The sequence below is a fragment of the Pollicipes pollicipes genome, unplaced genomic scaffold (genome assembly GCF_011947565.3).
Source record: "Pollicipes pollicipes isolate AB1234 unplaced genomic scaffold, Ppol_2.1 Scaffold_435;HRSCAF=487_pilon_pilon_pilon, whole genome shotgun sequence".
Classification (NCBI taxonomy): Eukaryota; Metazoa; Arthropoda; class Thecostraca; order Pollicipedomorpha; family Pollicipedidae; genus Pollicipes; species Pollicipes pollicipes.
Genome location: NW_023596475.1, coordinates 4577 through 22254, shown reverse-complemented (window position 1 = coordinate 22254; position 17678 = coordinate 4577). Strand labels below are relative to the sequence as shown.

The 17678-nt window shown below is 53.6% G+C and overlaps 1 protein-coding gene across 1 annotated transcript; it reads right to left on the bottom strand.

The window, feature by feature from the left end:
- Positions 1 to 2943: 2943 nt before the first annotated feature.
- Positions 2944 to 16411, bottom strand: LOC119097775 (ectonucleotide pyrophosphatase/phosphodiesterase family member 5; the record flags this gene model as incomplete). Its single annotated transcript, XM_037220748.1, has 13 exons — positions 2944 to 4237; positions 5115 to 5244; positions 6208 to 6376; positions 6675 to 6866; positions 6992 to 7103; positions 8623 to 8755; positions 9094 to 9227; positions 9599 to 9810; positions 10176 to 10285; positions 10581 to 10705; positions 14337 to 14556; positions 15418 to 15677; positions 16271 to 16411. Coding segments are annotated over 13 exons (2115 nt in total), but the record flags the coding sequence as incomplete, so codon positions are not given.
- Positions 16412 to 17678: the final 1267 nt, after the last annotated feature.

Here is a 17678-nt window from a genome sequence, read left to right as displayed (position 1 = left end):
CCAATGCTTCAAGTTGCAGGGGCGGAGCCTGGTGTGCACATATCGCGGACTACGTACTCGCTCCGCCCGCCCAGGAGGCCTACGATATTGTAGGCGGATGGACTTATGACCTCTGATCTGTTATGAGCCAGAACCACGGGAATATATCTTGCAAAGCATGAGCCATACTTTGTTTTGACTACAACTATTCATTGGCAAAAGTTTGAGAATTCGATCTGATTCATCCGACCAATTGCAAACGCAGGTCCAATGACCAACTCGGCTTTTTAATCAATTTCAAGGCTGTTGCGATCAAATCTATTACATCGTATCCACTACGTTACAAAGCACCTTGTCACAAAAAGTCACATGCATCACGGTTTGGGTACGGCAGCTTCAAGGTTGGCGCTCACATCTTTACTAATTGTTTGGATCCACTACACTTATCCATTTCTCATGGTCACCAACACTAACCCGTGCATTTTGAGCCAAGTTTGAATCCTTCTAGCCAAACCGATAGATTTACTACATATCTAAAGAGCGTTAGATCGCCCACCGGCGGCGTCCAGGCCCCAGAAGTCGGCCGGCTGGTGGCCGAACGCTGGGGCGTCGCCATGTGGTGATATTGCCCAAGAGCTTGCAGACACTGGGGCGTCACCAGGTGGTGGTCACAGGCGGTGATGTTTTCCCAGAGAGCGCAGCCGCTGGGGCGTCACCAAGTGGTAATCTTGTCCCAGAGATCGCGCACGCTGAGCGGCCGAGCCGCCAGCCGTCGCTCCGGATGCAGGGCCGCCTCCAGCGCCCGCGTCGAACACGGCCGCCAACGCCGGCGCCCGTCACCGTGCTGCACTCGCGGTAGTCGGCGGCGCCGAGCCGGGCGGCGACGCGCCGGCCCCGCTCCGTCGGCACGGCCTCGCCGCGGGCCGGCGGCGCTCGCCTGGATGGCGTCGCGCGCCTCGGCCTTGGGTGCCGACCAGCAGGAACGGCGCGCGCGAAGCGTACTGCTCCAGCTCGACGCGCCAGTCGGCCTCGAGACGCGGCCAGGCGGGCCGGCTCAGTTAGGTCAGCACACAGCACCACTACTACGCCGGCGTCCCGGTAGGCAGAGTAGGGCGGTGAGGCGCGAGCGCAGCTCTGCGCCGTGCCACCGGCCGTGTCCACCAGCTGCAGGTCATACGCTGTGTTCATGTGGTACAGCGTCACGTGCACCATCTGGGGCAGGCTGCAGAGGCTCCTCTGGCGGCAGCGATGGTCGCCGACCGTCGGGCGAACGTGTGGAGTAGCGACGTCTTTCCGGCCCGGTCGTCGCCCACCAGGACACATTTGATGGTGGCATCACCTGACATGCTCGACGGCTCGATTCCAGTGAGGCAAGGTTGAACTTTGTGAACGGTGGAACGCCGTGAGCGTGGGAAGTGGGTTCTTCCTTCCCTCCAAGAGCCGAGATCCAAGCTTTCAAGTCACGAGAAGTCCTTCCAGCCCAAGAACTCACCACTCACTTTCGACTCACCAGAAAGACCCACACCACCTGTCGCCCCTCGGCGGCCGCTCTCCTCGGTGAACGGACCGGTTCCTGGTTTACGCGTCGCTGCAGTGGGCGTCTCCGGCTACTCGGACGCCCGCGTCGGCGGGAGTCGGCGGACTGCGGCGCCGTCCGGGACGTCGCGGTCCAACGCGTCTGGTTGCGGGAAGTCGGGCGATAAGCCGGGCAGTTCGCTGGCTGCTGATGACGTCAGCAGACCGTCGGCACGACCGCCGGCCCGACTACGGCGGCTGCTGGCCGCGGCGGAGCCAGCGCCGTGTCGAAGGGTGATGAGTGCACACCCATCACCCCCATCCTCCCAAATCAGAACAATTAAAACGACTCTTCTGAACCGAATGCCTCTACTTCTTTTCGTCGTTTTATTTCGAGGCTTTCTAAAGTAAGGGACTGTTGACCAGAACACCGGGTCTCCAAGGTTTTGCCTCATCGCCCCCTGACTACTTCACTGCCTGCAACGGTGCAAGGCAGCCAGATTCCAGAAGCCGGCTGATATGTGGCTCCGGAAGCGGGTGTGCTTATTGAGGCGTAATGAACACCCAACATCTTCTGCAGGACCTTTCCACGCCATTTCCAACTTAGTCTTCTTGGCGGCATGACAAAAAACCTGGTGCACCCTGTGCAGCTGACACGCAATGTTCCTTCAACGAGCAGAGATAAAATATATTGAGGATGCCTTATTCATTTGGTGTTATTCCCGCACAAATTATTTTGTCCAACTGTGTTCCATACGTGATTTTCTATTTCACAAAGAGCGCACTGTTCTCACAATTTAATGCGATCGAACACCAACATACGACATTCTGGCACGCGTAACACATCACTTACGTCGGGACAGGGCTTCATTGAATTTATTGGGGGTCACAGGGACGGAGACCACATTTTCCAGAATACTCTGGTGGTTGTTTCAGTTTTTCATGCCTTTGACGGCTTGTTGGGAGACTTTGGGTTCACATATGGGGACGCAAGACACATATGAGAGGGTGGAGCAGTGTCATTCCGAAGATCTAGACCTTTGGACGTAACTTGGACTAACCACCAAGGATATCACAGTACTTTTAACCGGTAATTTCACTCCGTTGGATGTCAGCCGCGGCCATATGCCTAGCGGCCACAGTGGCGTCGTGTGGTGGTCATGAGTAAAAGCGGCGTTATGCCATATTGTAGTGAATTAGCACGATCGGGCACAGTTTGCGGATTTACCCTATGCCAAATATTACTCCTTGGCTTCACGTGTTTTCCACTACGCAATGTTATGCGGTAATAAAATTTAGTTTATCATTTAGTGTATCATAACAAAGGATGGACATCAGCTTAGCTGCACAACATAAACATCGAATCACATAAAATCACAGCATATTGGGAAAATACCGTTTACCATCGGACGGGACTAATCACGCGAAGTCGACTCATGCATAAAAACCGGTGTTCACGCAACTTTTGGTTCGGAAAATTGCAGCTGGAAACAATACAGCTGCACTTTGCATGTACAACACCGGTAATTGCATTATGGAGGTATAAAAATTGCGCTAGAAGTTATGAATGTTGGCTACTTTTTATATGTTTGCGGCGTTACTTTTCTCTAAAATATTCTGCTGTACCTACGCTTGTGCCCATATGTCTCTAAGAGCTGCAAACTTAACTCCAGCACCAGGTGTAAATTGGAAAGCTGGCGACCCTTTCGCACAAGAAAATCCCCACTTTCACAGCGCGAGCTTCTTTACTTCCCGGGCACCTCTCGAAACAGGCGAATTGCATGACATCTGCTCCTCAAGTGTATCGAAATAGAGTTCGTGAAAAAAACATCAGGAACTCGCATGTTCGCTCTATAGCATGGAGGCATATCACCTAATGGATGAGCTGCAATCACCACAATGATCGAAGTTCCGGCCAACGGTAATCGTATGGTCAGTTCGTTGGATGGATTGGAGGTAAATTTGGAGTTTGAGCAAGGCGGTAGCAGGGATGACTATTTGGAACTTTTTCGCTCTTCTTACTTGGTGTGGATGAAGATCATGGAAAAGGTAATTTTTGAACAAAACAAACACACACACACGCACCCACACATTATGAATGTGCGTGCGGGCGTGCGTGCGGGCGTGCGTGCGTGCGTGCTGCGTGCGTGTGTTTATCGACCCATATTAGTGGATAGACGGTAAACACATCGTGAGAAGGGGGGAGATCCCACAGAGATGCAAAGCTCCATCCATCCAGCGAACGTCACTTTCGTTTGCGTTTGTCTCTCCCTGCACTGGTGGCCGGGCGGCGGGTACACTCGCTGGCCGTCACGGCTCAGTGGGGCCGCAGTCAGTGGCGCTGCAGCTCGGGCCGGCCCAGGTCAGCGGCCGTCGGGGATCAGTCGGACCAGGTCAGCGGCGGTCGCGGCTCAGTCGCACCAGGTCAGCGCAGTCGGGGATCAGTCGCACCAGGTCAGCGGCGGTCGCGGCTTAGTCCGCACCAGGTCAGCGGCTGCCGCGGCTGAATTTGACCAGGTCAGCGGCGGCCGCGCCTCAGTCGCACCAGGTCAGCGGCTGCCGCGGCTCAATTTGACCAGGTCAGCGGCGGCCGTAGCTCGGGCAGCTGGGTGATAAAGCGGGCGTGGCTGCCGTGGGCCGAGTCCGGCTGCGACGCCAGCTGACCGGCGAACAGCGTCAGGCCAGAGACGCGCTCCACATCCCGCAGCGTCGCCTCGTGGAAGTTCACGTACTTGCCCGCCGCCTGCCGGCAGACCGACGACCAGTGGCGGACACGCCCCACAAGCGAGGCGCACGACAACTTTCGGAGCTGGTGGTGTCCACGACCAAGGTCGGTACTACACCCAAAATGCCCTATCGCACAGCCGATAATTTCTTAAAAGGTTATTATGTATAATTATTGTTTATAATTTCTTAACATATGAGATAATTTCTGAATAAAAGGGAAGTAAACATAGCGTGCCGCCGGCGGTATTCCCACCAGGTTGCAATGATAACCCCGTCCTAGCCGGTGGTAGTAATGCAAGAAATTGTAAAAACAAACTACAATCAGAAGGCTTATAACGAGTAGCTTTTGAAGCGTGACGACAAAATGGACAACCCGGTTTCAAGAGACGGCATGCAGCTTTGTTTCTGTTCAGTATTGCTCTGTTCTACAAAACGAAATCGCTTTCACTTTTCTGGCTATGGCTTGCTTCACAAATATGAGCTTACCCTCCGTACGCAAAAATATCAATGTCCCTTCTCATCACCAACCCCGTGATAAATTTCGTTGACTAATGTCAACAAGTTTCGGCCTGCACAGTACTTCTGCAACTCAACAAATTAATCAAACAAACTAACGCAAATAATAGAAAGAAAGCAGCATCACCTTTAGAGACAACAAACCAGAAAAAAATTAACTGGACCCTGTAGCCTCCGATGTTGGAGCCGTGGTCAAAGCCGAGGCTGTCTGTATGACCTGGCGGGTTCTCGGTTCACCGATTGCCGACCGGCGGCGGTCAGTCCGGGCTGCCGAGCCTGTCTGTATGACCTGGCGGGTTCTCGGTTCACCAAGTGCCGACCGGCGACGGTCAGTCCGGGCTGGCGTTTGCCACATGACATCACATCCCAGCGCCCACCTCGCACGGCCGGAAGCGCTCCTTGTGCGGCAGGATCCACTGCTTGTGGACAATCTCTTCCGGGCGGCAGCCGCGGCCCCCGCACATCCGCAGCTGGTAGAAGAAGTGGGATGGAATCGGCTGCCCGAATCTGCAGCATGGTGGGCGTATCAGGTGGGCATCACGTGCGGAGTTGTACAGACGAGGACCTGAGTGACGGTGTGAGGACCGTTCTGAACAAAGCCGACACTGGTATCGTGGCGGCTACGGCGAAACACTTCATACAGCGCCCATAAAGTGTTGAGACTCCAGCATTCATGCATCAAGAGTCCAAGAAGAGCATCAGAGACATCAAAAACATCAAGAATCCCAGAGCAGCATCGAAGGCTCCGATGCATACGGGCGGTTCTTCACGCAAAAAGTCACGTAAACGCCTCATGAACCAGCCCGCTCGCATTCCATTGCGACTGCACGCGTCGGATTCATTGCTTTAAGCGCTAAGCATGTGGTAAGAGAGTGCACTAAAGGAACACATCACCGCCTTTTTACACACAACACACCACCATAGGCGGAGGAACATCTCAGACCACGGAGGTCCGAATACCAATCTTGAACCGCCCCTTTCAATACGTCGCCGTATTGTCAATAGCCGGGAAGTGGGGTGCTCTGGCCCTCACGCTTACCTTTCCCCGTCCCTACGCCTCTGTACATGGTGGTTTACGATGCGGGCAAATAGCTCGATGTTAGGCGGGAGGCTATCATTTACGGGATACTGCAGATACCTACAGATACAGGATAGGTCATCGGGTAGATCATTACCTACTTCTTATCACAATCAAATTGAACACGATGTTGCTGACCGCAGAACGGCAGTCCCAGTAAGTACTCATTGAATGTTATCACATTCAGCGATTCTCATGGCTCCTGGATAGCTTCGCCCTTTCACCACAGACGTGCAAGGATTTCCAAATAGGAGCCAGGGGAAAAGCTTGCCTAGTTTGATGGATAACACAGCATGGAACCCAAAATCGGTGTACTGTGTAAGCTGCTCAGCCACCCAGCGGCCGCTCCAGCCGCGGTCAGCGGGCTTCGACGCAGTGGGGCGGACCCTCACCTGTCGAGAGCCTCCGAGCGGTACACGGGCCCGGCCAGCACGGCCACCAGTCCGTACCGCCGCGAGTACGTCTCCAGCCGGCGCAGCAGCTCGGGAAGCACACGCTCTTGGTACGCTGGGTACATGGGGTACATGCTGGCAGCCAGCCGCCCCAGGTACGAGTCGGTGCCTGAAGCAGACGAGAGACGGCGCTTAAAACAAACTACGTGCGAGACCGATTCCTCACCAGGTTACGGAACCGATAACAGCACGTCGCAGGTTGCAGTTACTCATAATGAGCATAATCTGTGCCGAGTGATGGCCCCCGTTAGAGCGTCAGCCGTGATGGGGCCGGGTTTATATCCGCGTCTCGCCGCTCACCGCCCGTATGGGCCGGGCTTCTGTAGACGGATCTGTGCCGAGTGATGCCTCCCGTTAGATCGTCAGCCATGATGGGGCCGGGTTTAGATCCGCATTTCGCCGCTCACCGCCCGTGTGGACCAGGCTTCTGTATGCGGAGTCAACTGAGCAGCCTTGCACGGGTCCCGGCCGGCCGCTGCTCTGGAACAGACACTGGCTGTCGGCGGCCGGCAGCGGCGGCATTGTCAGGCTGCCGTTGCTGTCCCGCTCCAGGTAGTACTGCAGCCAGCGGTACGACCGCGACGGCTTCGGCGACGGCTCTGGGGGCGGGGCAGTCGGACTTCAGTGGTGGTGTACAATGTCTTTACCCGAACAATCCCAGAAATGACGACTGTCTGAAACTGTTCTGGATATGAATGTCGCCTGCCGTAAATGAAGCACTCACCAGCTGCGAAGGATCCATCGACAGTTACATCCAGAAGAACGTCCCGCCCAGATACCGGCAGTGGCAACGTGCCGCTCACATTCTTGGTCCCCGCTAGCCATTCCTCCAAGGCCTGCGAAGGGTAAAATGGAAAAAGCGAGGGTATTAGTAGTGACCATAGTGAGGCACAAGCCGCTTCCATGAACGGCTCTACTCTTTGAACAAGGTTATCAACCGCAATTTTGGGTATTTAGTATGCTCGTCTCATTTTTCTGCAATGAGCATTGACAACCCCCAAAAATCAACATATTTTGTCTCTTCGTAAAAGTGTCGCTTGAAAAAGTTTTGCTGTCAATGTGGAAGAACGCCACGTTTTTGCTGTAGCTCCGGCTCAAGGGCATAGTGCTTGGCCGGACTATGGTTATCAGACCTGGCAATTTGCTCACCTCTTCGCAACGTCGGCCATTGCTCACATGGGTGTAAGCGACGCTTTACATTGAGACGAAGGTGGCTATGCCATAAAGGAGCCATGTACACATTTCAAATTTGGTTACCCCAAGGAGCAATTCTGATCAGGATTATATTAATGCTGCGGAACGCATGCATCTACCCTCCTTATGCGTGTTCGAGCCATTGGTGTTTACGATGCAGGCAACTGCCATGGCCAAGGAAGGGCGGGCACTGTGGGGAACTGAACTCCGTTTCTCTGGTTTCCCAGGCACACAGCTTAACCACCACACCTTTGTCATCCCCTGTCGAGTCAAGAACACCATTCTAATCAGTAGTTAGACTGGCTGCCTGTCGCGACCTTTGCGTGCTGGTAACACACACGTAAGTGTAAAAAGTGTATTTCTGCTAGGCCATATTTATTGGCACTGGTATGAGCCGCCAGGGTGGGTGGCAGCTCACACTCACCGCTCCCTTCCCCCACCCCCCACGGAGGGTATCTCCGTAGTTTGTTGACAGGGTAATAGATTTAGGGTGGTTGGCGCCAACACCGACACCCAACTACCGTTGTGGCGCGCTCCCGGGACATACCACGACAGGCGGTCCCGCGGTCAAGACGGTCAGCAACTAAGATCCATGCTGTGGTGTCCAACAAGAGCATCCATAAGTGATGAGTTGAAAAAATACGTTAATATAAAAAACATTCAATAAATAAATGTGAGCAGTTAGAGCTACACAGCCTGTCCTCAGCATCATACCTGTGCCAAATTCAGGTTACTTTAGTACCATTTCGCCACGATTTGGTGCGCCTTCGCGTTTTGCATAACATTTTCGGCAATCTAGTGACCGCTTACTAGTTTTGCCTTTCGTAAATGGGATAGGTAACGTATGTTTAAGGCGCCAATAAGCTCTATACACGCCTCTGGAGAGAAGACAGGAAAAAGGCTATGTCCATTTGGCGTTTGGAGCGCATTTACTCATAGCATACTTACTGCCTACCGTTCTTGACTGTCGTGCAGCGATCAAGCACGTGATCTCATCAGGACAGCATCAGACGGGCTTAGAGCAAAATTGTCTCGGAAAACTGCTGTGCTGGCCCAGAAGTCACATGACCCCTCAGCGCACGGCCATAGTACAGTGCATCGCATGAAGGCTGCTGTACCAGCGAAGGTTAGGGTTCCCTGCCGCACGTGGGCCTTGCTCACTTGACACCTGCAGTTGTCCAGCTCGGTGCAGCATGGGTTGGTCAGGGTCTGCTCCAGCGGCGGCGAGGCCGCGACCGAGGCAGGTCCAATCGGGGTCCGGTCAGAGGGTGGCGACACCAGCAGGTGGTCCAGACTGGAAACACGCCCACCATGTATATAGTGAAAGGCAGCATCATCAAGCCTGAGCACAGCGAGGTTGCAGCCTACACTGTCGTTGACATGAACGCAGAGCTCGTCATGTCGTGCTTTCGTGAAGGCCGTGACGGCCGCGCAACAGTACGGTACCCATGGACCACATGACTAGCTCCAGTTCCGATGAGACAGGTGACCTGAGGATCAGCCCCCGTCCCGTCCTGCTCCAGACGCCGGACATACCTCCGCACTTAAAAGACACTGGCCAGTATAAAGGACCTAACCTTTCTCCGCACTGCCTGGACTAAGGCTACCATTGCCGTGTCAGCGGCCGCGCACCTGTGTTTGGTTGCGTTGTTCTCAATGTCAGGCAGCCCGAGAAGAGTTTGAAACAGGCTGTACAGCTGAATGTTTTCGAAAGGATCAGCTGTGAAGTTGCGCTTGAAGGACGGTCCGTGGGCGACAAAGAAGCTCTAGAACAATCAAAGCACAAAATTAGCATAGAATTACACTTATGCTATGATGCTTACGGCATGATGTCATATTGTGTTTGAATCCAATTGTTCTATGGTACGATTATTTGCCTACGCCCCGATACAAATGATGTGCAAACGGCTGACTTAAGTACAACCGGGCTGTCTGGTAAGCCAGGCAGCGACGCAAGATGTCTACAAAACGTGACTGAGGTAGCATTCGGAGGCCTATCAGTGAAAGCAATATTATCAGCAAAAGCCTGATATATATGACAAAACAACAGGCACCACGAAACCCGTTACGCAGAACAAAATAACTCCGCGCCGGCATAGTTCACGACCATGCCACTTCTGCCACCGGTCGAAGGTACCCTCATGTCCACCAAGTCGTTGTCGTAGCCGTGCATCCCACGTATGCAGAAGTCGGAGCTGGGCACCGACATGCCGTAGCCCTGGTCGACGGTGGCAATGATGGGCTCGATGCGGCTGCTCTGCTGGTAGTGCCAGCGCTCCGGAAGCTCGTCACGGTGGAGCACGCGCAGCGCCGGGTGCGCGCAATCCAGCTGCTCTACTAGGTCGTTAACTGCCGGTAACACCGCACGAGAATGCTTAAAGTTAACATGACAGCATTGCAACGGCTACAGGGGCGGATCCAGGAGGCAACCTGGCCATTCCCCTCCCCCGCCCCTCTCCTGTGAGATGGGCCAAGCTGGCAAGGAATTAAGCTCAGGCATATTTCGTGACACAGCTATGGTGTACTCACCCCTCGCCCCACAGCATGTGACATTGGTCACAGCTCAAAGGGCGTATGCAGCAACCACAAATTTGCAGCAGTCCATGGGTATGCAGCATGAACTAGCTTTTATTACTTTTTCAACAGCAAACAAACACTGGGCTGGCTCTGAATCAGACCGGCCTAACCAACGACCGACCATCTGGCTGGCCCACCTGTCGACTGGTTATCTGGTCGGACACGGGTGACAGGTCCGTTAACGTAGGTAGAGTTCTTACTAAGTCCCGGCACATAATCATCCAGAATGACTGATTCGCAGTCTTCCCTGGAACAGAACACCCCGTGCCAATTATCGTGAGTTAATCTGGCATCCAGCGGAAAGAAGCCAAATCGTACTGAGATTCACACATACAATAAAACACAAGTTCGATTATTTATATAAGGACCGTGGCAGAAATACGCAAAAGTGTTAAGCGGCAGACATAACGACCAATACTACCGACGCATAACTGCCCCCCCCCCCCCCCCCAACGGTCCCGTTATGTTACAGCTGACTTCTACCTCTGTCCCGCCCTTGCCTGCAGGGCCGGTCCCGTGTCACCCAGTCACCTGTCACCGACCTGACCGCCGCCATGCCGTGGTCTGAGGACACCGTCACGTCCACACAGCCCAGTAAGTCGTGCTCCATCAGCTGACTGTACAGACTGGCCAGCTGGGCGTCTACGCGGTCCACCGCCGCCTTCACCTGCGGTGCAGTCAGGCCCCAGCGGGCTGGGGTCAGCATGGATGTGCCTCGCGGGACAGGGGGGGAGGGCTCCAGACGGCGTACCGCTCGGGACAGGGAGACGTACACGACTCAAGGCGGGGTAATTAAACAGGGTGTGACTCGTTCGTTCTCTCCCCATGTTCATGTTCATCTCTCCCCATGTTCGTCTCCCCATGACGTATGAGACGAAGAGCACGCAAGAGAAAATATGCATATATATATATATATATATATATATATATATATCATATGTTTCTTTCCCGTACTGAGACCTACAGCACGCGAAGAAAAAAATCAATATGCACAATCAAAATAAAAGCGCGCACTTTAGTAGTCGCTGCAATACCTACATCACTGAATCAAAATGTGAATGCACACACACATGTACCCAAAACATAACAACCAACCACTTATGCCACCTCGTTGACGTGTCGAGCGTTGTCGATGACGTGCATGAGATCAGGAAAAGAAATTGGACACCGCTGAATTCAAGATGGCCGCCATCGCTTTTTCGCCCGTGACGGGTGGTTGCCTCCACAGCCTGCATCAGTCATGGTCGCCACCAGCGCGTGGCAGCGGCGGGGCACGGGATCTGCAGCGCTATGGCCTGGCCCTTTGCCCATTAATTTATACAACTCATCGCCAAAGAGTAACATTATACTGCCTACTCCACTGACAATCACTGCATAAGACAAGAAAGCATTGATAACATACTTTGTTTGCAAGGATGACATGTTCTTACTGTTCATGTCCAAACGACCGTCGTTCGCTTTCTTTACGCAGACCACTGGTACGGTGAACAGCGTATGTGTAAAAGTCGGCCGACGGAGCGCAAAAAGAGGGGTTTCTGAGCAGAACTTCTGCTTTCAATTTTCCTCCAGCTACATTTCCCAGAAATATAAAATCGTGATGCACTCTGCTGGGATTGAAAGGTTAAATTTTTAAGTACCGCAGGTGAACGTACAACGGACAAGGGGGCAAAACCAGAGAATCTGTGAGTTACTGGCCAAAACAAGAAACTTGCGCGCTAAACTAAACGGACCAGCAGTCTGCGAAACTACCCCCCCCCCCCCCCCTCTCTCCCCCCCTCCCCGGTTTAAGCTACCGAGTGTAACACTGGCCGTACGTTGGCGTAATACGCAGCCAAAAATGCTTCGCAGCTGGTCTGCCTGAGATGGCCTAAAACGACCGAACACGACCAGGTGCTGGTGCTGGTGAGCTCGGATGCCTATGCTTAAGACATGAAAGGCAGGAGCAAACTTTGTGTCAAGTATTACACCTAATATGCATTGATTCTTCTAGCCAACCATCGCACAGAAATGAGATAAGCCAGCTCAGCGGAATTTCCGGCCGAGGACAGAAACGTTTCAAGTTGTGAGTAATGAGCACATGATTAACGCTCAAAAAGCAGCCGCTGTCACCGAATAGACGAAACGGGTAAATGGGTGGTAATTGTAAGAATTTGTGTCACATTCTAAAGGTCGGAATGGTATTCGTCCTCTTCCACTGCTCCAGGGAAACACCAGTAAATACCGAGATCAAACGTTAACAATCTTGGTGAGTGGGTCACATGATGACCGCACACATCTAGTAACTCCGGAGTTAGTGATGTGTACATTCCAAAGGCCTTAATGAGGACTGATCGAAACCAGATTTGCTTGGACGGTGGCCCCGTACGTACGGAATCGGCACGGTGGCTCAAGAGTGTATCAAGACGCGTCGTCATAGCTTTGCACGGGGTCGATGAACTTCCTAGCAAACCATCTTTAACATGCGCCCAGGTGGCCGGTTGGATACCGTTCGCTCGGGTGGGGGTCAAATTGACCCCCTAATATCTCAGAAACTAAGAGGGCTAGCGATACCAAATTCATGGGGTGTTTTGGCCTGTGCTAGAACTCACTTAGGTCAAAGTTTGTGCCTCGTAGGTTATGACCTTCGGGTCAAATAAGGTCAAAAAAGATCAAACCACAAGTTGGTCTCCAAAGCGTCTCGGGAATCTAGATACCTGTTCTAAGCAAAACGTCACATGCCCATTCAAGGTCAGTGACCTTGTTCAGCCTTTCTAAGGTCATGATGATCAAAATCATAGAAGACTGCTTTGGGTTTTTCACTTGAAAAAGCGACAAATATCAAACAAGGCAATATGTTTCTAAAATGAAATGTTGATCTGGGTTATTTAGGTCAGTGACCTATTCTGACCTATAAAAAGCACATGGAAGATTTCTAATGCCGTTCCTGTCATCAGTACATTCGAAATGAGCATCAGAATCAACCCCACCAGCAAGCCCTAGAGTAATAAAACAGGTTGGTCCTGATCTTGGTTCGACCTTATCTGACCCTAGATCAATGGAATTCGGTCATTCAATTGCTGTCTTGCCTACGAAAGTATCTCAGAGATGTATGGCTTCGTCCAACACTCCGTTGTTCCATCAGATTGAAAAATTCACTCGAAATTGACTTCGCTGAATCCATAGCCTGACTTTGATCTGCCGTAGGTCAGCGACCTTACAAGGTACATTCAATCTGTGATGCCACAAGATCCGCTATTCAATTGTCTACATCTGTGCAAAATTTGGCGCGGCTACGCCGCGTCGTTCGTATACCATTCCGGAAAACCCCTCGGGGGGTAATTTGACCCCCGCCCGAGCGCGTGCTAAGTGCAATGGCACGATCTAAGGCATTGGACATAAGGATGCGATCCCAATCGTTTAAGACAGGTGATATGAGCGATGTTTGGTTACACATTTTAGAACGACCATAACTGGTTTGGTCTTGAGCCAAAATAGCCGGGACTCTTCGCAACTTTTTCGGTCTTTAACATCTGACGCAGATTCAGCAGTATGCACATCTACTGCATATATTACGTTTCGTTCACTGGTACAGGATCTCGCCAGAACTAAGGGAATGCAGCCAACTCCAGCCGGAGAGCAGCCCGCATCGTCGCGTCAAACTAAGGGGTAATTCTACGCCGGAGGACCACAGCGAGAACACGGCCGGCAATTGCCGAGTCAAGCAATGAGTCAAATATGTCCGCCACCCTGTCAACGATTGTGTCATCCAGCAGTCTTCACGGCACCAAGGAAAGGCTCTGTCACAGACCGTCAAAGTCCACTCGTTTGTAATTAAATATGGCCGCCTCGTGACCGCGGGCGTACGTCAGCAGGTTGGCTCGTCAGCTGAGCATAGCCGGCATAGTCTTGAACAGCACTACATGGAGAACTTTCTCTGCTCCAGAAAGTTCACACACCCACTTTCAGATCTAGCACATTTCACGCTTCAACAAACCTGCATACGAAACGACCCCAATGGCTGAAGGCATCCAGTTGACTGCGAGGAGGTAAATAAAATCACTGACGCTGACGACTCTGCAGTTCGCTGGCCGTGGTGCCGCCAAGTTTGCAGTTTTCCATCGTTGGAGCGTCTGGCTCAGATGAGTCCGCCCGCTGACAGATGCAGCCCGACACCGCCAATGGACGCTGCGTCAGACGACTGACATCCGGCCCCACCCGGCCGCTGGGGCAGTACGTGCCACCGGGTCGGCGAGGGTCTGTCAGTCCCTTTGCCATATATCTCGTCCCTCGCACCCCCCCCCCCCCTCCCCCTCTCTGACCTGCTCCGAGTTCGGGCCATAGCTATGACCGCTCTTGTCCGGCTCCTCGAAGTAGAGCGACAGGTAGCGGGGTCGCTTCGGCTCCGGCAGCAGCAGCCAGTCGATGATCTGGGTCACGCGCTGCTCGTACGGCACCTTGCTGTCGTACCGCTTGTAATGCGTCGGCAGACGACCGGGCACCTCAGAGCCCGGCCAGAAGAAGACCGCCGACACAACCGCCCTGAAACGACGCCAGGAAATCAGCTCATGTTCTGGGACCGGCACAGAGGCACGGAGGCCGCTCGACGGTTGGATTAATTGCATGCTGAACGTTAGCGTCATCTTGGGCGCTGCGGCTTGGTCTCAACTCGATTTATTCCACTCTTTCCACGCACCTCCGCCGCCTCATTGTATGTCAGCCATCCAACCCCTAACAGGAATGTGTCCACGGCGAATCATGCCGAAGGTCATCCTTGACGCCCTTTTTACCAGGCATAATAGCTGCGTGCGTCGACCGCCGCACGATAGCTGCGTGCGTCGACCGCCGCATGATAGCTGCGCGCGACGACCGCCGCATTGCGCTGCCACGTGTGTCCCCAGGTCACGTGACCAGACGAGAGACTACGTTCCTGGTCACGTGACCGGGCTGCTGGCGCCGTGCCAAGCGTTGAAGCCGAGCCGAACCCAGCCTGAATGCATGCACGGAAGCGTGGCTCGGCGCTGAATGGCGCGTCTGGTCCGGATACTCCCCCTCCCATGTACAGGACGTGACTGTTGGAGCGGCTGCACTCGTTATCGGACCATGAAATGTCAGTCATCATCACCAGGACTCATCGACTTGGACTGCGAGATAAACGTTGAGACCGGCTGGCCCAGCATTTTATAAATGCATGCATCATGCAAGAATATAAATGCATGTGCATCCCTTTCAGCGCGTAGAACGCATGGTACGAATAGATATTACACATTAAACACGATATCTCAATTATTTATTGTACAGCAGTGTGAAATTGCACCGAGCGCAAAAGTAAATCAGATTTTATGTTCACAAAGTTGTGTGCAGCTGAGAGTAAACTGGAGACAACGAGAAGTGATTACGCTTCATGAAAATGTGTTGAAAAATGTTATAAAAATGGAGCATTTCGTAACAGCGAACAATGGCAGCAGGCTGCTGTGCTCCGCCAAGTCTGCGGAAGTGTGGTGCGATGAACATACCATCTTCCGCACGGTCTCCCACACCGGCTCGGCACGCCACCAGACGGGCCGCAGGCTCTCTTGCTTGCCCAGCTTGAAGCGGCGGCCAGGCAGCGCCGTGTCGTACATCCTGTTGCCGACGATGCCGTTCGACTCCGGATACATGCCCTGCGGAGGTAGCACGGCGCCGCCTTACATGGTGTGGGAGCGTGCGACTGAGGCGGGGCCTCCCGCGAACTGTTCGACTCCTTCAGCGTCGCAAACATGAGGGAGGCTGAAAACCAGCGGTAACAGCGGGCAGCAATCCGTCTGATGTGCAACCGTTGGTCCATTGTGGCCGTAGTCTACTCTTTATTCGCAGCAGTGGGGGTTTTATGTGCAGTCGCGTTCGCACGCGTGCACCTACATCCACACGCACACCTACCTTCACGCGCACATCTGAGCACGGCATTACGCAAGTCAGAGCACACCAATGAACGCCATTCACCGATGTATTCAACATCCACACCCCATCTGGCGAGGTACAGCACTGAGTTGGATACGGGAGGAGCGCAGCGTCCACCAAGCCGTTAGGGTGTCCCGGAACGTCCAGTCACTTGATTCAGCTCTGAACGCACGACCAGGAGTCGGGCCCACTGGGCCTCAAAGGACCCTCAGGGGACCCCCAGGGGATCCCCAGGGGACTACAAGCGGTCGGGTCAACTTTGAACAGGCCATGGTAGGAGCCTAGCGCCCGGATCGTCCCTCCCCGATCCTCTCACCGTGGCGATGCTGTAGTGGTTGGGGAACGTCTTGCTGGGAAATGAGGTGCGGACGTAGGGCGCCGTCACACCGCAGTCCAGCATGTCCTGCAGCATGGGCGACACGCCGAAGTGCAGGTAGTCGTACCGGAATCCGTCCAAGCGAGACGACGAGCAGTGGGCGTGGCCCGGCCGGGCACCGGTCCGGGGTGGGCGGGCAGGCGCCGGTCCGCCGCCAGCGCAGCAGCGGCCGGCGCACGGCCGGCTCCGGTGCCTTGCTGCGCCGCACACCACCCCAGATGGATCACGACTGCCAGCGCACCAGCACCAGCAGCCCCAGCAGCTGCGGGGAGCGGCAGTCAGCGGAGTATCAGCGACTGGCGAGGCCTCCACAGGGAACCTCGACCTCGAGGGGACGACAGAAGCCTCGGCGGATGAGGAAAGGCAGGTGGAACGGCGTCAGGGGAGGAGGGAAGCAGGGTAACGGACGTCATAGGACCGGCGCGACTGATGCCGGCGCGGAGAGTCTGGCGGGACAGGCAACAACTGCGGACACCAGGGATTGAAGGCGAAGGCAGCTCGCATCTCAGAATTGGGAGGAATTTAGGCAAACCAAAGACGGAACCATGCATAACTTGAATGGGCTTGTGCCCCTTGTTTAATACTTTAACATGTGGCCTATGAGAGCAACGATATTCCATGCAAAGTGTTACTTATAATCAACTCATTCCTCCACATCACGCAACTGCCATTAACAGCGTCGCTCCTGACGCAGGCCAAGCATTATCGACTGCGGGAGAACAGACACCGGTAACAGGGGCTGACGAGAGCAAGCAATGTCCGAGTACAGTCAGGGATCTGTTTGACGGGATGTCTAGCCAACTGGATGTGAGCAATGGTGTACTGATCACCATAAACTGGCGCTTCACGCTTACAGCATTAACCGCGTCTACGCAAGTGGATCGTTAACAGCGTCTTCCAATCTGTTCGGACACCAAGGATTGTCGGTAAATGCATTTTAGCATGGAGAGTAAGGCGAGTTTGCTTTAATATCCCTGGCGTGGATACCACAATGAACTGGTTGCCCACATGCTGCTATCAATGAGCACACGCCTATGCATTCCAGATCTTCACAGCGTTCTTCAAGAAGGTGACTTTACTGAGCATGAGTAACCTCACTGTCGCAGTCCTCCTCCACATACCAGCTTGTATGGGTTTGCTGGTTCTGCTGCACTAGGTGTGGCGCAGAAGTGGCCGTTTTTGTGTGCCAATATGTAATACAAAAGTTACCTCTCAAAACAGGGATTCTAATTATAGACTTTGGGAGGTGATGGATTTTGTTTACCCTTACTTTGAAGAGGGATTAGGCAGGTTTAATTGCAGCTGTATTACCCAGATATGTGGTACATCAAGCACCACTCGCCACCAA